Source organism: Phalangium opilio, unplaced genomic scaffold (genome assembly GCF_054372755.1).
Source record: "Phalangium opilio isolate 3A_F unplaced genomic scaffold, DU_Popi_V2 ptg000017l_1, whole genome shotgun sequence".
In the NCBI taxonomy this organism is placed as follows: Eukaryota; Metazoa; Arthropoda; class Arachnida; order Opiliones; family Phalangiidae; genus Phalangium; species Phalangium opilio.
In genome coordinates, this window is record NW_028324151.1 from 8,022,406 (window position 1) to 8,038,211 (window position 15,806).

Genomic DNA, 15,806 nt, shown 5'->3' on the forward strand with positions numbered 1-15,806 from the left:
GGGGTCTGCAACATTTAATTACGTAGATATGGGCCCCAAAGGCCCAAATATTGATTGGCCAAAACAAGGGAATGGTCACACATGTGCTATAACCATCTATAAAAAAGGCTTATAGTGTGGATTAATTAATAATAACATAAGTTCATAAGATATGTTCCATAAGTGTGTTACTGAGAGTTTGTCATGAAGTGACGTAGGTGAAACGTCATAGATTATTATGGTGAGGCGCTGTCAAAGGCTTAGTGCGGACTAATTATTAAGATGGACTACAAAAACGAGTGCAGTCAATTCTCGCGCCATTTTTGAACTAGCTCTCAGTAAGTCTCTTGCATTACGAAGTATAAGTAGTGTCATACTAATGGAACATATCACTTATAAACTTATGCTTTACTTTACTAGCATACGCATACTTCTACACATTTAATTGTACTTTTCTGCTAGATAAAGGTTCAATAACGTTCTTAGATTGAAGACTCTTGAATTATCTCATACGTCTCACTCCACATGTTTGACTATTTCCTTGTTTTCGGAGCCTATCAATGTTTGGGAGTACCCATATCGTCGTCATAACTAAATATTGTAAATCACGTGTTCTGTGACACTTTCCACTCAATTTGACCTTAAGAAAACACCCTTTAATTTATATCAGAATTATCAGAAACACCCTGTATATTTAGGCTTTGGACCCCAGATTGTGACGTGTTTATTAAGGTTAAAGGTTACAAAAGGTGAACGTGACTTACCAAAGAAGGCGAATAGTGCCGTTAAGTTCCTAGAAGATGGTTTACCATCTTCACCCTTGAGCAAGGCTTGACTAAGAGCTCTCGGGCTGGGCCGGTCACCTCCGGCCATCATATAGACGCCATCCGCGTATGATGGAGGCGTTTTACGCGTTAATTGGGTTTCTGAAAGGAAAAGATTACATTAGGTCTTATTCTTATTTGGTTAAAATAATTTCTCATGCAGTTTATGTCGGTGAAGGTTTCATTTTGAAAGGGTTAGCTTATGAACGTGTGGGAGTTTTATGGAATCTTCGGATGAGTAGGAGCTGGTTCAAGAGCGAGGTTTTGTGTTGGTTTATTTATTCGATTACAACAAGGTGACCTTAAGGCAATGATGTCATACTTAAAAATTATATAAGAAACTAGATATCTCTCCTTAATTAACTACTAAATAAATGCTTTATTGCCAGCGATTTTCGGGAAAATGCTGGGGTGATTTAAAGACCAAATACTGGTTTTAGAGTAAATTAAGGACCATTCGGGAAAATAGGGACTCTTCGGGGACCAGGTTAGAGCCTTGCAATAAGGAATGCAAACAAATATCAAGCAAGAACCGTCCTGAATCTTTAGGGACACAATTTGAGGAATTAAAATTATGATTTTGTTTTGGGTCAAAAACGGATTTATGCACTAAGAACGTGGGATCATAGCTTTAGCCTCTGGTACCATCCTCGCATACTTTATTGAGAAACTTCGTCTGCTTATATTTTGACTCCACCCACAAATTCGATCTCTAGAAGTAGTTATATACAGAATTTGTGGGTGGAGTCAAAATATAAGCAGACGAAGTTTCTCAATAAAGTATGCGAGGATGGGTAGTGAATTTGCTACCTTCAACGTTCTTCTCACATTAATCCGTTTTTGTTTGGGTCGACATCTTAAAATCGCGGTGTTTACTGTTTTAAAACTTCAGTAACGTTGTGAAGCTTCGATTAATTCCAATTTCCAATTACCTACTTTAGATAACATCCCTTTTGGATGACTGTGCACAAAGTGAAATAAGCCTAAATCCTCATTATGATTTTTGATTAATTTATGCAAATAATAGCGTCTGGTTTATATATTTCTGATACTGTTTTTTTCTTGAGGAAAAACCTTCCAACTTTAGGAAAACTAGTCTTCAATTAAAGGATCAAACGTTTTAATCTTACAAATATTTAATAATTGCATCGGAATTTCAATTTAATTAAGAAGACGCCCAAGAAACCTTTAGCCTTTTTCAAAATTAATCATCCTCGAGTTATAATAGGATAATTTTACCATTATATCCCCAAGGTAAAATAATCTTTGATCAATTTCTCGCAGAAATATAATTTCTTCCTAAATAATTAGTAGAAAATTATTAGATGACGATGAATTTTTGGAATCTCTAATGGGCCATCTAGCCTTGAATAATAAATTCATATATTATATATCAAAATTTCAAAGGGTTGTAGACAGGATGACAGTATTGCAATGGCATTTTTATTATTTACTCTTTAATTGGATTGGACAATTTAGAGGATTCCAATTAATAAATTTTATTAGTTTGCAACATTAACTCTCAGGAAACAGAAACGGACTTTATGGCGCTGTTGTTAATAGCATCAAATGCTGTTATTGATAATAACAAGAAATGCTGTTAAATAAGCAGAAATGTTGCTAAATAACAACACTTCTTGTTATTAAACATCATTTCTTGTTATTTAACAGCATTTATTGTTATTCAACAGAATTTTTTGTCATTTAACAACATTTGTGGTCATTTAACAACATTTCTTGTCATTTAACAACATTTATTGTCATTTAACAACATTTATTGTCATTTAACAACATTTATTGTCATTTAACAACACTTATTGTCATTTAACAACACTTATTGTCATTTAACAACACTTATTGTCATTTAACAACACTAATTGTCATTTAACAACACTTATTGTCATTTAACAACACTTATTGTCATTTAACAACACTAATTGTCATTTAACAACACTAATTGTCATTTAACAACACTAATTGTCATTTAACAACACTTATTGTCATTTAACAACACTAATTGTCATTTAACAACACTTATTGTCATTTAACAACACTAATTGTCATTTAACAACACTTATTGTCATTTAACAACACTTATTGTCATTTAACAACACTTATTGTCATTTAACAACATTCATTGTCATTTAACAACATTCAAAGCACAATTTATCTCATAGAATCACATATTTTGAGCTGAGAAAAAGGCTTAACGCCATAATTCTGTTAATTAACTATATATTGCTATTATAATAGATCTTTAACCTTACAATAAACCTTCATAAGTAACTGTTAGTGTGTTATAAAGCGGGCCACCCTTGGCCCAATATATATCTAATACCTTTTCTCAAAGTTACATTGTTCAACTTCAAGAGAAAAAAATAAATAATATAAACGGTAGCCGAGCCGGCAAAGTCGGAAGCTATATGTATATTTCACATACCCGCATATTTTTGCTAGTTTCCTGTGTTATTACGATTACAAAAACACACCCCGTTGTAAGCAAATTACCTCTTTTACTCCCCGCTAGAAGGTTAAATGAGTAATAACGTTGTTTTTACTAACGTTTTTTCTACCCAACTATCGTAAGAGTTGCCCTAGATTTTATATCATTTCCCTCTCTCTCAATTTTTTTCTTTGATAATTCTCAAGGTATTTTGCTAAAAATCTTCTCTGCAAATTCTTGAGTCATTCTTAACTTGTTACAAATGTTTCTAGTTAGTTTTGGAATTCTTAACTGGAGGCTGTGCATACAGCATTGGGCTAGAAAACGGCAAGCTAACCCTGTAAATTTTACCTAATCTAATCAAACCCAATATAACCCTTAACCCTAAACTAACCCTAGCAAAACCCAAGCCAAACCTAATTTAAACGCTAACCAAAAACTGGAGGCTGTACATACAGCATTGGACTAGAAAACGGCAAGCTGACCCTATAAATTGAACCTAATCCAATCAAACCCAATATAAGTCTTAACCCTAAACCAACCCTAACAAAAGCCAAGCCAAACCTAATTTAATCTCTAACTAAAAGTAAACGCAACCTAAACTGTAACACACTATCCTTAACATGAGAGGTCAAGTTGATAATCGAGGACTAATCAGTTCCAAAATGTATCCCTCTCTTATTGGGCGGAATTTAACTTGAATTAAAGGAAATTAGGCCTAAGGTTTAAGCAAAAGTTCATAGTTAAAAAACAAAAAGTATACTATTTCTTTGAAGCTTGATCTTGCCTTGTAATTGAGAAAACACCCCCTTTATATTTAGAATTTTGTCGACCCCCTCTGCGGCTGATTACCTTGAACTTGAATAGGCTCAAATTAGGAGCAGATGCTAGCTCTAGTACCAATAATTAACGTTAGGATCGCACCCATAGAGTACTATTTTCGTTAAAACTTTGACCCCCTGCTTGGTTGCTTCGTGCAGAGATTGAGGAGGAGGGTCCTTTCCCTCTCATTTTACCTGGCGTCTACACGTAGTACACTTTTTTGTTTGTATCTATAAACTTTTGCTTTAAGTCAGCTCTAAACCTAATTTAGTCCTTTTGGTCAGTTCTGCTAATTACCAAGTTATACTAGGTCAAATTTTTTCAAATAAATTTTTACAATTAACTTACCAATTGAACCCCATGAAGGGTGTGCTAAATTATTATACCATCCATCGAACCTTTGTATTTCGTTCAATGTGAACATGCGACTAGGTCGTTTACTGTTTCTACCTGCAAAAGAAAAGAAAAATTGAAGAAAAAAATTGTTAGTAAAATTACATAGTCGAATAAGTCATGGTAAATTAATATAAACACTATAAAGTCTATAGTTAAGCATTTTAAAATGCGTTTTATTCTATACAACGCCTTGGTTACGCTCTCTTACATACGTCTATAAAAATAGAATCACAAGTTTTTATTATACCACTAATAATAGCAATTCACATTTATCCTTGGGAATTTTGACACATGCAAATTAGATAGACTTTTTTCTTTAAAAAAAAAAACCGGCTCGACACCGTAAAAATTGATTGCCGCAACGTTATTTAATTAAACAATCTAATTTGGAGTTTAAATTCCCCCAAAAATAAACTCATTTTAATTTCTATAGACAGGTTTATTTGAAAATTTAAAAATGCATTTTTTTTGAAATAATGGTTGTTTCGAGAACAGCTTAGGGTGTAGAAAATATTTAGCGTTAATGTATTTTAGGAACATGAGTTTGACCTTTATAAAGAAGGGGTCAATGGTATTAAATTATAGATATGAGGATCGATTTAAAAGCGTAATAATATAGATTTACCCCTTTTTTTTGAATTTTTATTTTTTAATATTTTTCCTTGCCGATAGTAAAACGGGATTTTTTATTTTTTTTATTTTTATTATTATATACCTAAAGAGATAGTGAATGAAATTAGTGAATATATTTTACATTAATTATGATAATAAGGTACTAGTACGTTTAGGAATGTGGCCCCAGAATGACCTTTCGGAAATTGTATTAATAAAATTTTTCTTGAAATTCAAAGGTCGGGGGAAAATAGAGTCTGGTGTTTAATCACCTTGTTTTCTTAAGACGGTACATTGATAGGTATGTGGATAACAAAGACGCTAGATATGGCTTCGAACCAAAGGACTGGTAACGATGAGGCCCTAACTAACGTCTGTGGATCCACAAACCGGATGGTCCGTCTTAATTCAATATCGAGCGGCCGATACTTCTACCCACCCCCCATTTAAAAGGGTTTATTAGGAACGTGACCCCACAGTGACCTTTTGGAAACGGTAAAAATGTGAAATTTTTCGTACAGTAACAATTTCACTCCACCGTTAAAGTATTAAAATTTTAAACCAAGGCTTAACGAACATAAAAAGGGCCTAGGAACTTGACCCCACAATGACCCTTTGGAAACTATAAAAATGTGGAATTTTTCTTATCGGTAACAATTTCACTCCACCTTTAAAATATTAAAAATTTAAACCAAGGCTTAACGAAGGGTCTCTTAGGAATGTGACCCTATCATAACCTTTCGAAAACGAACGGTAAAATGTGGAATTTCTCTTAATACAGTAACAATTTCACCCCACCTTTAAAATATTAAAAAAAATTTAAACCAAGGCTTAAAGAAAATGCTAGGGCCCTTTGCATAAGCCACGGTTTTATTAGAATTTAAGCTGCTTAAAATAAAGACGTATTGAGATCGAGTGACACCCTTTAATACTCAATTAGAGAGACGAAAAAATAGAGACCCTTCTCGGTGCTGGTTAATTATACATTGCGTGCGTTATAAATTTGTAGTTAATTCCTGTAGAGCACAAACCCCGGTAGCTGCGTGCTACCTGATGCTAAAATATTCCTTATACATATTATAAGAAACAAAAAAAGAAAATAACTAAAAATGAGGAATTCACGCTAGCATCAGTCCTAGATACAGAGACTCCTTTATAGAAATATTTTTAATAAGCTAATATTTAACGTATCCGTGTCACTGACTGACTATACTGTATATATTCGTAACGAGCCTGTTAATACGATGGAAAGTTTATTAGTATTAAATATATTTCTGACTTTTCACCCTTTCTTTACTATAGCGTTTATTAAAACTTCATTCGCGTATAAAGTACTATATTATTTTTTCATATTACTAAATATTGGTTGTCCATTTTGTTTGACTGAATAAGGTGAAAGGTAGGAATGGGTATATTACGTTTGTGGGGTCGGATAGTTACCGAAATGCGGTTCTTTTTATATCTGATAAAGGGTTTGAAATACTGAAAAGTTATAAATTTTTATGGTTTTACCGCAAAATACTCTAAAATATCTCAGCAGTTTTTCAAGCATTTTTTGGTTTGTTAAAAGTTATGCTAGGTCGTGGGATCTTCATCAGTTTAGTAAAACATTGTTGAGAATAAGTTTTATTTGTCTTTCAAACTTCCGATTTTATTATTTTTCGAATAGAATATTTTTAAAAACATTTGGAACAACAAAGTGGCTTTAGTATTGTTACCAACACAGACTTCTCCTACACCACGTGAGATCAAAAATATATTTCGATTTCATGCAAATTTTAGGAGGATATATTAGCAAAATAACGAAAGCTAAAATAAAGCGTTAAAATTAGTCGTTCCTTCGCTAGAGGTATGTCGGTAATTTACCTTAATTTTACCCTGTTAATTGACCCAGTAGAGCAACAACGTTTGTGTCATTTGATTTTAAAATTTTTGGATATCAGAACCGTTGGTAATGAAACCATATACTATACATAAACTAGGCTTAATATAAATTAATTTTTATTACTCTAATTTGTTTTCCCCAAAATTTTAATGCCTAATTCATCTTATAATTTATAAATTAATTAATGTCTAATGTCTAACCTATGCGCATTATTAGTAAACCTCGGTCGATTTAATAGCAACATCTCTACCAAAGTTTTAAGAAATTATTCGAAGTGAAAAATGCACGACCTCTCGATTGATTCTAATGTCATCTTTAATCCCTTCTATTGGTATCTATTCAACTTAGTTCCTTGAACGGGGTTCAACTCTCATACTAGTGGTCTTAGCTTTTTAACCCCCACGAATTCGAAATACCTATCTTCCCATCCCTCTTCGGCTTCAAATGAATGTACAGAAACTTCTTCCTCGTTTCCTCGTGTTGAAAAATTCATCTCCGTAATTACGTAAGTTCATAAGATATGTTCCATAAGTTTGTCACTGGTTACAAACTAGAGCTTGTCATGAAGTGAGGGAGGTAGGTCATAGATTCGAGGTAAAGCGACGCCTGGTGAGGCGCTGTCAAAGGCTTAGTACAGGCTAAATAGGAAGATGGACTAGCTGCAAAATTAACCACCGAATGTAACCATGCAATTCTCGCTTGTCGTTCTCGAACTAGTTATCTCGAGCTGTAAGTCTCTAACATTACGAAGTAGAGGTAGTGTCATACTTATGGAACATATCTTATGGTAATTATGATACAAAAGCTGGAAATTGTAAATTGTATTTTTCGAAATATTTCCCCCTTTATAAAAGTTCACTTCCCCCGTCTTTTTTACGACGACCTTTTGTCAATTTAACTAAATACTAAACACTTGAAATCGTACAGTAACCGGTATCCAACGTATAGTGTTTATTGTAGTTATATAACGGTTGTTTAATTGCGGGAGAAGATGTATACTTTCGCTTCTGACCCGTTATGTAACAGAAACTCTCGCTTCATTAAAATGGAGATTCCTTTCAGTATTTGGGGTCTAGTTATATAAGAATCTAAACTTTGATTTACGTGAATAAATTAAAAATTATAAAACGCGAAACTAGATATTCGAAAGTGCACAAATAATTTCTGGATTGTAAAGATGCAGATTTATTGTTTGAAATTAATATCGAAAAACCATTGGCCCAAATTTTTATTTTGTTATTATTATTAAGTTGGTTCATAGTATGAAACAACAAATTAGTGCTGATTTAGTTGAATTTCACCCTTTTCTCTCTGGTTTTGTACACACATTTCTATAGAAAATAATGCTTGGAAATTGATTAGTTTACATAGTTTCGACTGAAATATAATTGTATTCTATATGCCCTCTCTTCAAAATGGTTAATAGTACACAATCTGCGCTATGAGTTCATGGGGATGTCAACAACAATATTTTGCAGGCTTTAACAAATTTTCGGGTCAGAGATCCGCGTCCTAATCTGCAAATCTGGAGGTCACATATCATCTTACATACATAGTATTTGGGCCTATACCAATCAGTGGTCGACAATGATATGGCTTTTAAAAAGAAAATTAGGCAAACTTTATTATGTCAGAACTGTGGCAATTGAAATGGAAACGGAAGGATTGAGGGTGTTATAGATAAAACTGATACTTCTGTAGAGGGTGTTTCTGAAACGTCTGGCATAAATTAAGGGGATGTTCTTTGGGCGATTTGGAGTCGATAATGTCCTATGACATTTTGCTATAAGGGCCACTGTTTTCGAGTTGCGATTTGAGTGTTTTAGGGATGACCCCTTAATTAAATTAGAAATCATTGTCTAAATCCTCGTCTAAATCAGTTTCTTAATTAAATTTAAGGGGTCATCCGTAAAATACTCAAATCATAACTCGAAAACAGTGGCCCTTAGGGCAAAATGCCATAGAAGTTACATTTTCAACTCAAAATCACCCAAAGATCATCCCCAATATTTAACGGCAGACTTACCAGAAACACCCTGTATAACAATAATAATATCCTAGCGTTTCTATGTGGCACTGAAGCAGTTGACGTACTATACTATGGTATAAAATCATCAGAGCGGTGAAAACGTAATTAGAAATATAGGTTCGTAATGAATCAGACTTTCTGACAATTGAAATGCCTCCTCTGAACATACAATGAATGAGTGGTCTTAATTTAAGATAGGGTTTATTGGGATTTATGTCGTTGCTGTTGGCTGTTGTTTAAGCGGATTTGTATTTGAAATTAAGTTATAAATTATATTACCAGCTGTGGTCCAAATTATTCGGCCGGAACGACCGGTACGGCCTTGAAATGTCACGCTTGTTTTTAATTTTTTTTCGAAAGAATATGAACCACAATGCAATCTTACCACTATATGATTTTGATATTTAGTTGCATTTTGAAAAGCATAAGGAATGAATGCTTATACTAAGTTCAATCTGCTACCATAATAGTGTCTTCTCTTTAAAACTGTTGATCCGCAATTTTCAACAAAAATTGCATTGATTATGCCGTAAACCATAAGCTTATAAGATATGTTCCATAAGTATGACACTAACTATACTTCGTAATGCTAGAAACTTACTGAGAGCTAGTTCGAGAATGAGAGGGGAGAATTGCAGTCCATCTTCCTATTTAGTCTGTACAAAGCCTTTGACAGCGCCACAACAGGCGTCACTTTACGAGAATCAATGACCTACTTCAATCACTTCATGACAAGCTCCAGTTTGTAACCAGTAACAAACTTATGGAACATATCTTATTAACTTATGCTTAAAGGCCGACTTCCATCTAAAAGAGTTCTGAAAACCGAGCATGAAGACCAACAATGCAGCGACCGTGCCGATTTTCGACTCCCCGCTGTGGTGAAAGTTAGAAGGGTTCTAGCTAATTGAAAGCCGTGCAATGTGGTTCTAGCGAACTTTGCTAGAACTCTTTTCGATGGAAGTCGGCCTTTAAACTGTAATGAGAATTTATACGTAAAAACACACCGTTCGTCTGCTCGATTTCAAACTTACGTTTTTATTAAGTATTATAGTATAAATTACACATCTATAATTAAGTCTTATCTGCATAACCAAAATCTATTGAAAGATTCGTTCTTTAACAATATTTAAAGCTAAAAAGTATACGGTAATTAACGCGTCACAAATAATTGGGTACTGAGTGACACGTAAGAGGTTTGTCATACACCCATACGAAAACCAAAACATAACAAACAAAATAAATAAATAAACAAACAAAACTTCTGACGCTTGCATTTTGGCCGCTCACTTTGGATTTGGATGAAGGCGTTTCCGAATAAAAAGCATCAGCAGTTGCCTTCGTCGGTGAAAAGGGTTTTGAAAATATTTTCTTAAGTAAGAGACCCTTAAAGATATATTAACGTATTTTAGGCGCAGACAGCCGGTTTAAGTTTTAAAAACTTCAAAATCAATATGGCCCAAAGCGAAAGCGCATGCACTTTTGAAAAGTCTCTTCTCCATCCGATACGCCTGAGTAAATACGGCCGATGCTCTTCCTATATTCGATCGCTAAACTTATACGTATCGTTTTTAAAAATAAATATCTGACAAAGTGATGAATTAAATTAAATTTCACCTCTACGGTTTGCAAAAGAAGTACGCAGCTGCACGTGTTTTGTAAAGGGGAATGTTGCCTTTTGGTACCGTCTCATTTTGGACCCCCATTAAAGCTATTAGCTCCATTAAACATCATATCATAGCTTATGAGTATGGGTTCGCCATAGTCTGAAGGATAGCTTTTTGATTCTTAACTCTTTATTGCTTCAAGAATAACACAGAGCTAAACGGAAACATTACGGCCTCGTATCTCCCAAGTTAATTTCTATGCGGGTTTTGTGGGCCGGGCTTGGGGACTCATAATTCTGACGTCTTAGATTTTGTCTACTTTGAATCTCTAACAGATCATTTTCATTACCTTTCTGCTTGAACTAAAGTGAAGGATTTGTAGAAACCTTCACCCCTGACATCATGCATAGTGCATTTGAATCTAGAAACCACGTGTCATTGATGTAGCTTGCGACCTGCGTCATAACTCCCGTGACCTATGAGCATCGAACTCGAATGTTGTGTGTTTGTCTGTTTGAACGAGTAGTCGACGTTGATCCAATATATGTGAATAGCCAATGAAACGCAAAGTAGGTGGAGCAAGCAGTTTAAGAAATTTTGGTTCAATATATGTTAATAGCCAATGGAACACAAGGAAGGTGGAGCGGGCAGTTTAACAAAATTTTAAGCCCCTCCTCTTACCTTCAATCAGATATGGGATCTATGGCCTCTTAAAGATTCCAAGTGGAAGAAAGAATTCTATGTATTTCTGGTTGTATACTTAGAGGTTTTCTTTTTTAAGATGAGAGACCAAATAGAACTACAAATTAACATTCTTCTTTGCATGTAAAAGAGTATATTGTGAGTGAAGCTCAAAGTACGTGTGATACAATCTTGTTTAAAAATCACTCGAAAGTCGCGGCTGTGATGACCCACTCTTAAGATTTCGCTACTCATTCAACCCATCTGTAAACAATCGCTTATATAATATTTTTAAAAGTTTCTTTTTGAATGAACTCTTGTGTAAAGTTCAATTTGTACATAATACCAAGAAAGAGAGGCTGCTTCTTTCCTATTTCAACCTAACCCTAGCCGCCGTAGAATGATGACTATCTTTTTGAAGTTTCCCCAACCGTGCATCTATAGATAGACGTGAAACCAAAACAATGAAGTATAGTACACGTAACGAATTTTAAACAAACAATATATGGAATTTTATAGTGTGGTTTGTTCTTTGTTTACTAGTTACGTTGTCACGAATATGTGATGTCCGTAATTGGCGCTTCGTAACGCGGTTTCATATGCTATGTAATTTTCACCATGTGTGAACATAAGTTTATAAGATATGCTCCATAAGTATGACCCTTCCTTTACTTCGTAATGCTAGATACTTACAGCAACGAGCTAGTTCGAGAACGACATGCGAGAATTGACTACACTCGGTTAATTTTGCAGTCCATCTTCCTATTTAGTCTGTACTAAGCCTTAGACAGCGTCTCACCTCGAATCGTAAACGTTTTAACTATGTCACTTCATGATAAGCTCTCATTAACCAGTGAGAAACTTATGGAACATATCGTATGAACTTGTGATAGCATTAACGAAGCACGGGTATTTCGCTAGTAACTTTATAACATCGTCGCATTTTTTCATCATGCATTGCTCATACGCATAATTACCATCATTCACAAACAAAATACAGACGTAGAGACTCCCCACCAATAATCTTAACCTAATGAAATTCATTTGGAATCCGAATTAACGGTCGCGTCAATCATTGAAATATTAGATTTCGTAACTTACTATGTACATACACGGTTTCCTAGTTCGTAAAAGCATAAGTTCATAAGATATGTTCCATAAGTTTGTCACTGGTTACAATAAACTGGAGCTTGTCATGAAGTGACTTAGGTCATAGATTCGAGGTAAAGCGACGTCTGGTGAGGCGCTGTCAAAGGCTTAGTACAGACTAAATAGGAAGATGGAAGTCCTGCAAAATTAACCACCGAGTGTAGGACTTCAATTCTCGCTTGTCGTTCTCGAACTAGCTCGAGCTGTAAGTCTCAATCTTTACAAAATTCAGGTAGTTTCATACTTATGGAACATACTTTATAAACTTATGGTATAAGTCATATTTCACTTCATCAGTAAATAAAAAATTAGAAACTCTGAATCTAAACGTAAATTTTTTCGCAGAGTCAAGAACAAAATCTAAAAAACCGCCTACTTTTTTGTGCCCTTTGCGAAAATTTTAAATTTTTTGCAAATGGTTTTTAAAAAAATCCAATTAATTTTTGTATACCAATTTTTTATGAAATGTAAAAAAAAAGGGTTATATAGTTTCGAAGCCGCATTTATTATAGCGAAAGCGTAGGCCGGTCGTGGCTCTCTGGCTTCTTGCTGGCTGGCCATTTTGGCATAACGACCTTTATAATTAACCAACTGTGAAATTTTGCTTTCTATTACAATGGACTTGATTTAACTTCCAGAAGAGAGATACTTGTGCTAACAGAAATTGCGAGTTATAAATCTTTGAAATGTTGAGAGTAAAAAAAGAGTAAATTATCGAAGGTTTTTTATTTTTACTTTTACCACTATACCACCCCTCGAGTCTAAGGGTAAATTAGATTCAATTATATTTTTTGGTTTGCCCATACGGCACCGTAACCACATGCATTGAAATTTTGTAGCTATTAGAATATTGCATTGTAGACTATTTCAATGCATTGACCGCTGTTTTCTGATATTTATGTAGCAGAAAAATGTAATGATTTTCAATTTTGGTGGTAATTATTAATTTTATGCGTATTAGACGAAATATAAATTGAGTATTGAGATGAGAGGTTAAAGGTTAATCATTTTCATTGTATATAGAAGAATTACACATGGAATATCACACTTGTTCTTTAAAATATAGTTTTGTTTTAAAAACTTAAAAAAAAACTTAAAACAACGTATTTCCTAGGTATGTCATTAAGAATACATAGCTTTCTACCATTTGGAATATTTAAAATGCCATTTTCTGCGCCTTTCTGCTTGAATTAAAGGGGAGGAGTTGTTGAAACCTTTACCCCTGACGTCATTCATAATGTAATCGAGCTTAGAAGCCACGTGACATTGAGAATATAGAGACCTACGCGCTCCAAACCCTATTGTAAACAATAGCGCTCTGCGTGTTCTGCACAGTGAACAAGTTGATCTAGGGTCGACCGTTGTATGATCTAGGGTCGACCGTTGTACTAGATATGTGAATAACCAATGAAACACGAGGGAGGAGGAGCTAACGGTTTGAAGTCCTTCCCTTTTCCTTCAATCAGATATTATTATGGAGTTTATTGCCGCTTAAAGATTCCAAGCATAAGAAATCTATGTACGTTGTGTAGTGATACTAAACCATCGATATTTAAAAATTCTACGATTACTATGCCAAAAAAAAATTCTTATTTTAAGCTTTTAAAATTCAAATTTTCGCAAACATTTTATGGATAAAAATCACAAAATGAACAAATATAAATCTTTCAAATTTGTTCTAATTTTTGTTTTGTTTTTATTATTCAACGTATAAAAATTCCAAATATGGATAAAAAATTCTTATGATTAAAAGCTTTTAAAATTCAAATTTTCGCAGACATTTCTTGGATAAAAATCATAGAAATGCCACGCAAGTATATATATGCTACGTAGGATGTATTATTTAATCTTGATAACGTATTAACCAGCCAGCAGCTTATTACGAAAAATATATCCCATGCAGCCAGGTCATTTTATGTACGTAATTTACTTTAATCTTTAAACAATCTAAGGCTATATAAAAGGCCAAAAACTTTTAACTTTTCACGCGAATTTTGGGAAAGAAATTAACTAAACCAGGGCCAAAAAAAAAAACAGTTTGTATCTACGATAAAATTTGCAATTTTTCAACTCAAATGAAAGTAAAGAATACCTTATATAATAATTTTTTTCTTTTTTTTTTTAGTAGGGGGGCCTTTTTTTTTGTTTTTTTGGCATCCTTATAGAATTTTTTGAATCTTATCAGCTGATATAAAACGTGATTTGCCGTGGTGGTTGGTAAAACGAGAGAATAGTTGCCACACCTTTACGGGAATCGTAATTGCATCGCGCCAACTAAATCTCTAGGTTCAAATATTTTACAATGTAATCAAATGCGCTGGTTGGTTGCTTGGTTTGTTCAAACCATTTTTGTACCTAACCCTAACCTATTATCAAAAATACGTGGTATGTGGTGAATTTTTCAACTATAATACACTATTATCACATTTTTTTTCTTTGGTGTGAAGTATATATTATTTATGTATAAAAAATATATATGTGTGTATAGTTATTATTGGGCCACACATGAAGAGATTGTTTTTGGATTCTTTAAAGGGTTACCGAAAGAAATATGTATTTGTATTGCGTTCAACAAATTTCCAGGAACTTGGTGTATATTACATTTCTTCTTTGGAGTTTTCTACATTTGCTAAGTGCATCATTTATTTGATTTTTTTAAGATTAGTGTCATCATAAGGACATTATTATGATGTCTTTATGGTGTCATGTTTTAAGTAGTTTTTCGAGTTTTTAGTGTAAAAAAATTCTTTAAACCATGGCCATTTTGTAAAATGGCGGATGGATAAGTTACTACATAGTTCTGACATAATGAGTTTCAAAATTACATTTCCCATATACTTTTGCTTGCAATTTGAAATTCAAGAACTAATCCTCCGGGTATGGACTGCTTTTAATTGCAATATATAGTGGTTTATGGACACTTTAAGTCATCGTCTTTCTTAATATATTAGACAATCACTAAATATGAAAACATTTGACTTCTTGTTTAGTTTATTGCATTAGGAAGTCGCCTTTTATAATTTTTGTTACTAGTCAAGTAGCTTCTTTTGTTGATGTGTTCATTGGGAATTTCGAATTTTGATTGCTTGAAAGCGACTCAAATTTTTAATCCTTTCAAATACGTTTCATACTGAATTTCATAGCCCCTTTAATATTTTATAAAATATAAAAACACGATTGATAACAAGCTGATATTAGTAATTCGAAAGGTATTATTACCAGCTAGTTCAAAATTTTGATATGTAAGTTCTTTATCTCGGGTGTCGAACCTAAGTTTCAACACCTGATTTTATAGATAGTTTATTTGTTTCAAGCAAATACTTAGAAATGGGAGGAGGTAATCTTATGGTTAATATCAGAGGTCAATAAGAATACCCCT

At 33.7% G+C, this 15,806-nt stretch overlaps 1 protein-coding gene across 1 annotated transcript in view; it reads right to left on the bottom strand.

Annotated features, from left to right (window-relative positions):
* Window positions 1-15,806, bottom strand: part of Duox (dual oxidase) — a 93,037-nt gene that overhangs the window by 41,246 nt on the left and 35,985 nt on the right. Inside the window, exons 2-3 of the mRNA XM_089866818.1 lie at window positions 4,417-4,518; window positions 744-905 (exon numbers count right to left, since the gene is read on the bottom strand). Coding sequence (XP_089722944.1) covers window positions 744-905; window positions 4,417-4,518 — 264 coding nt within the window. The remainder of the gene's footprint in view (window positions 1-743; window positions 906-4,416; window positions 4,519-15,806) is intronic.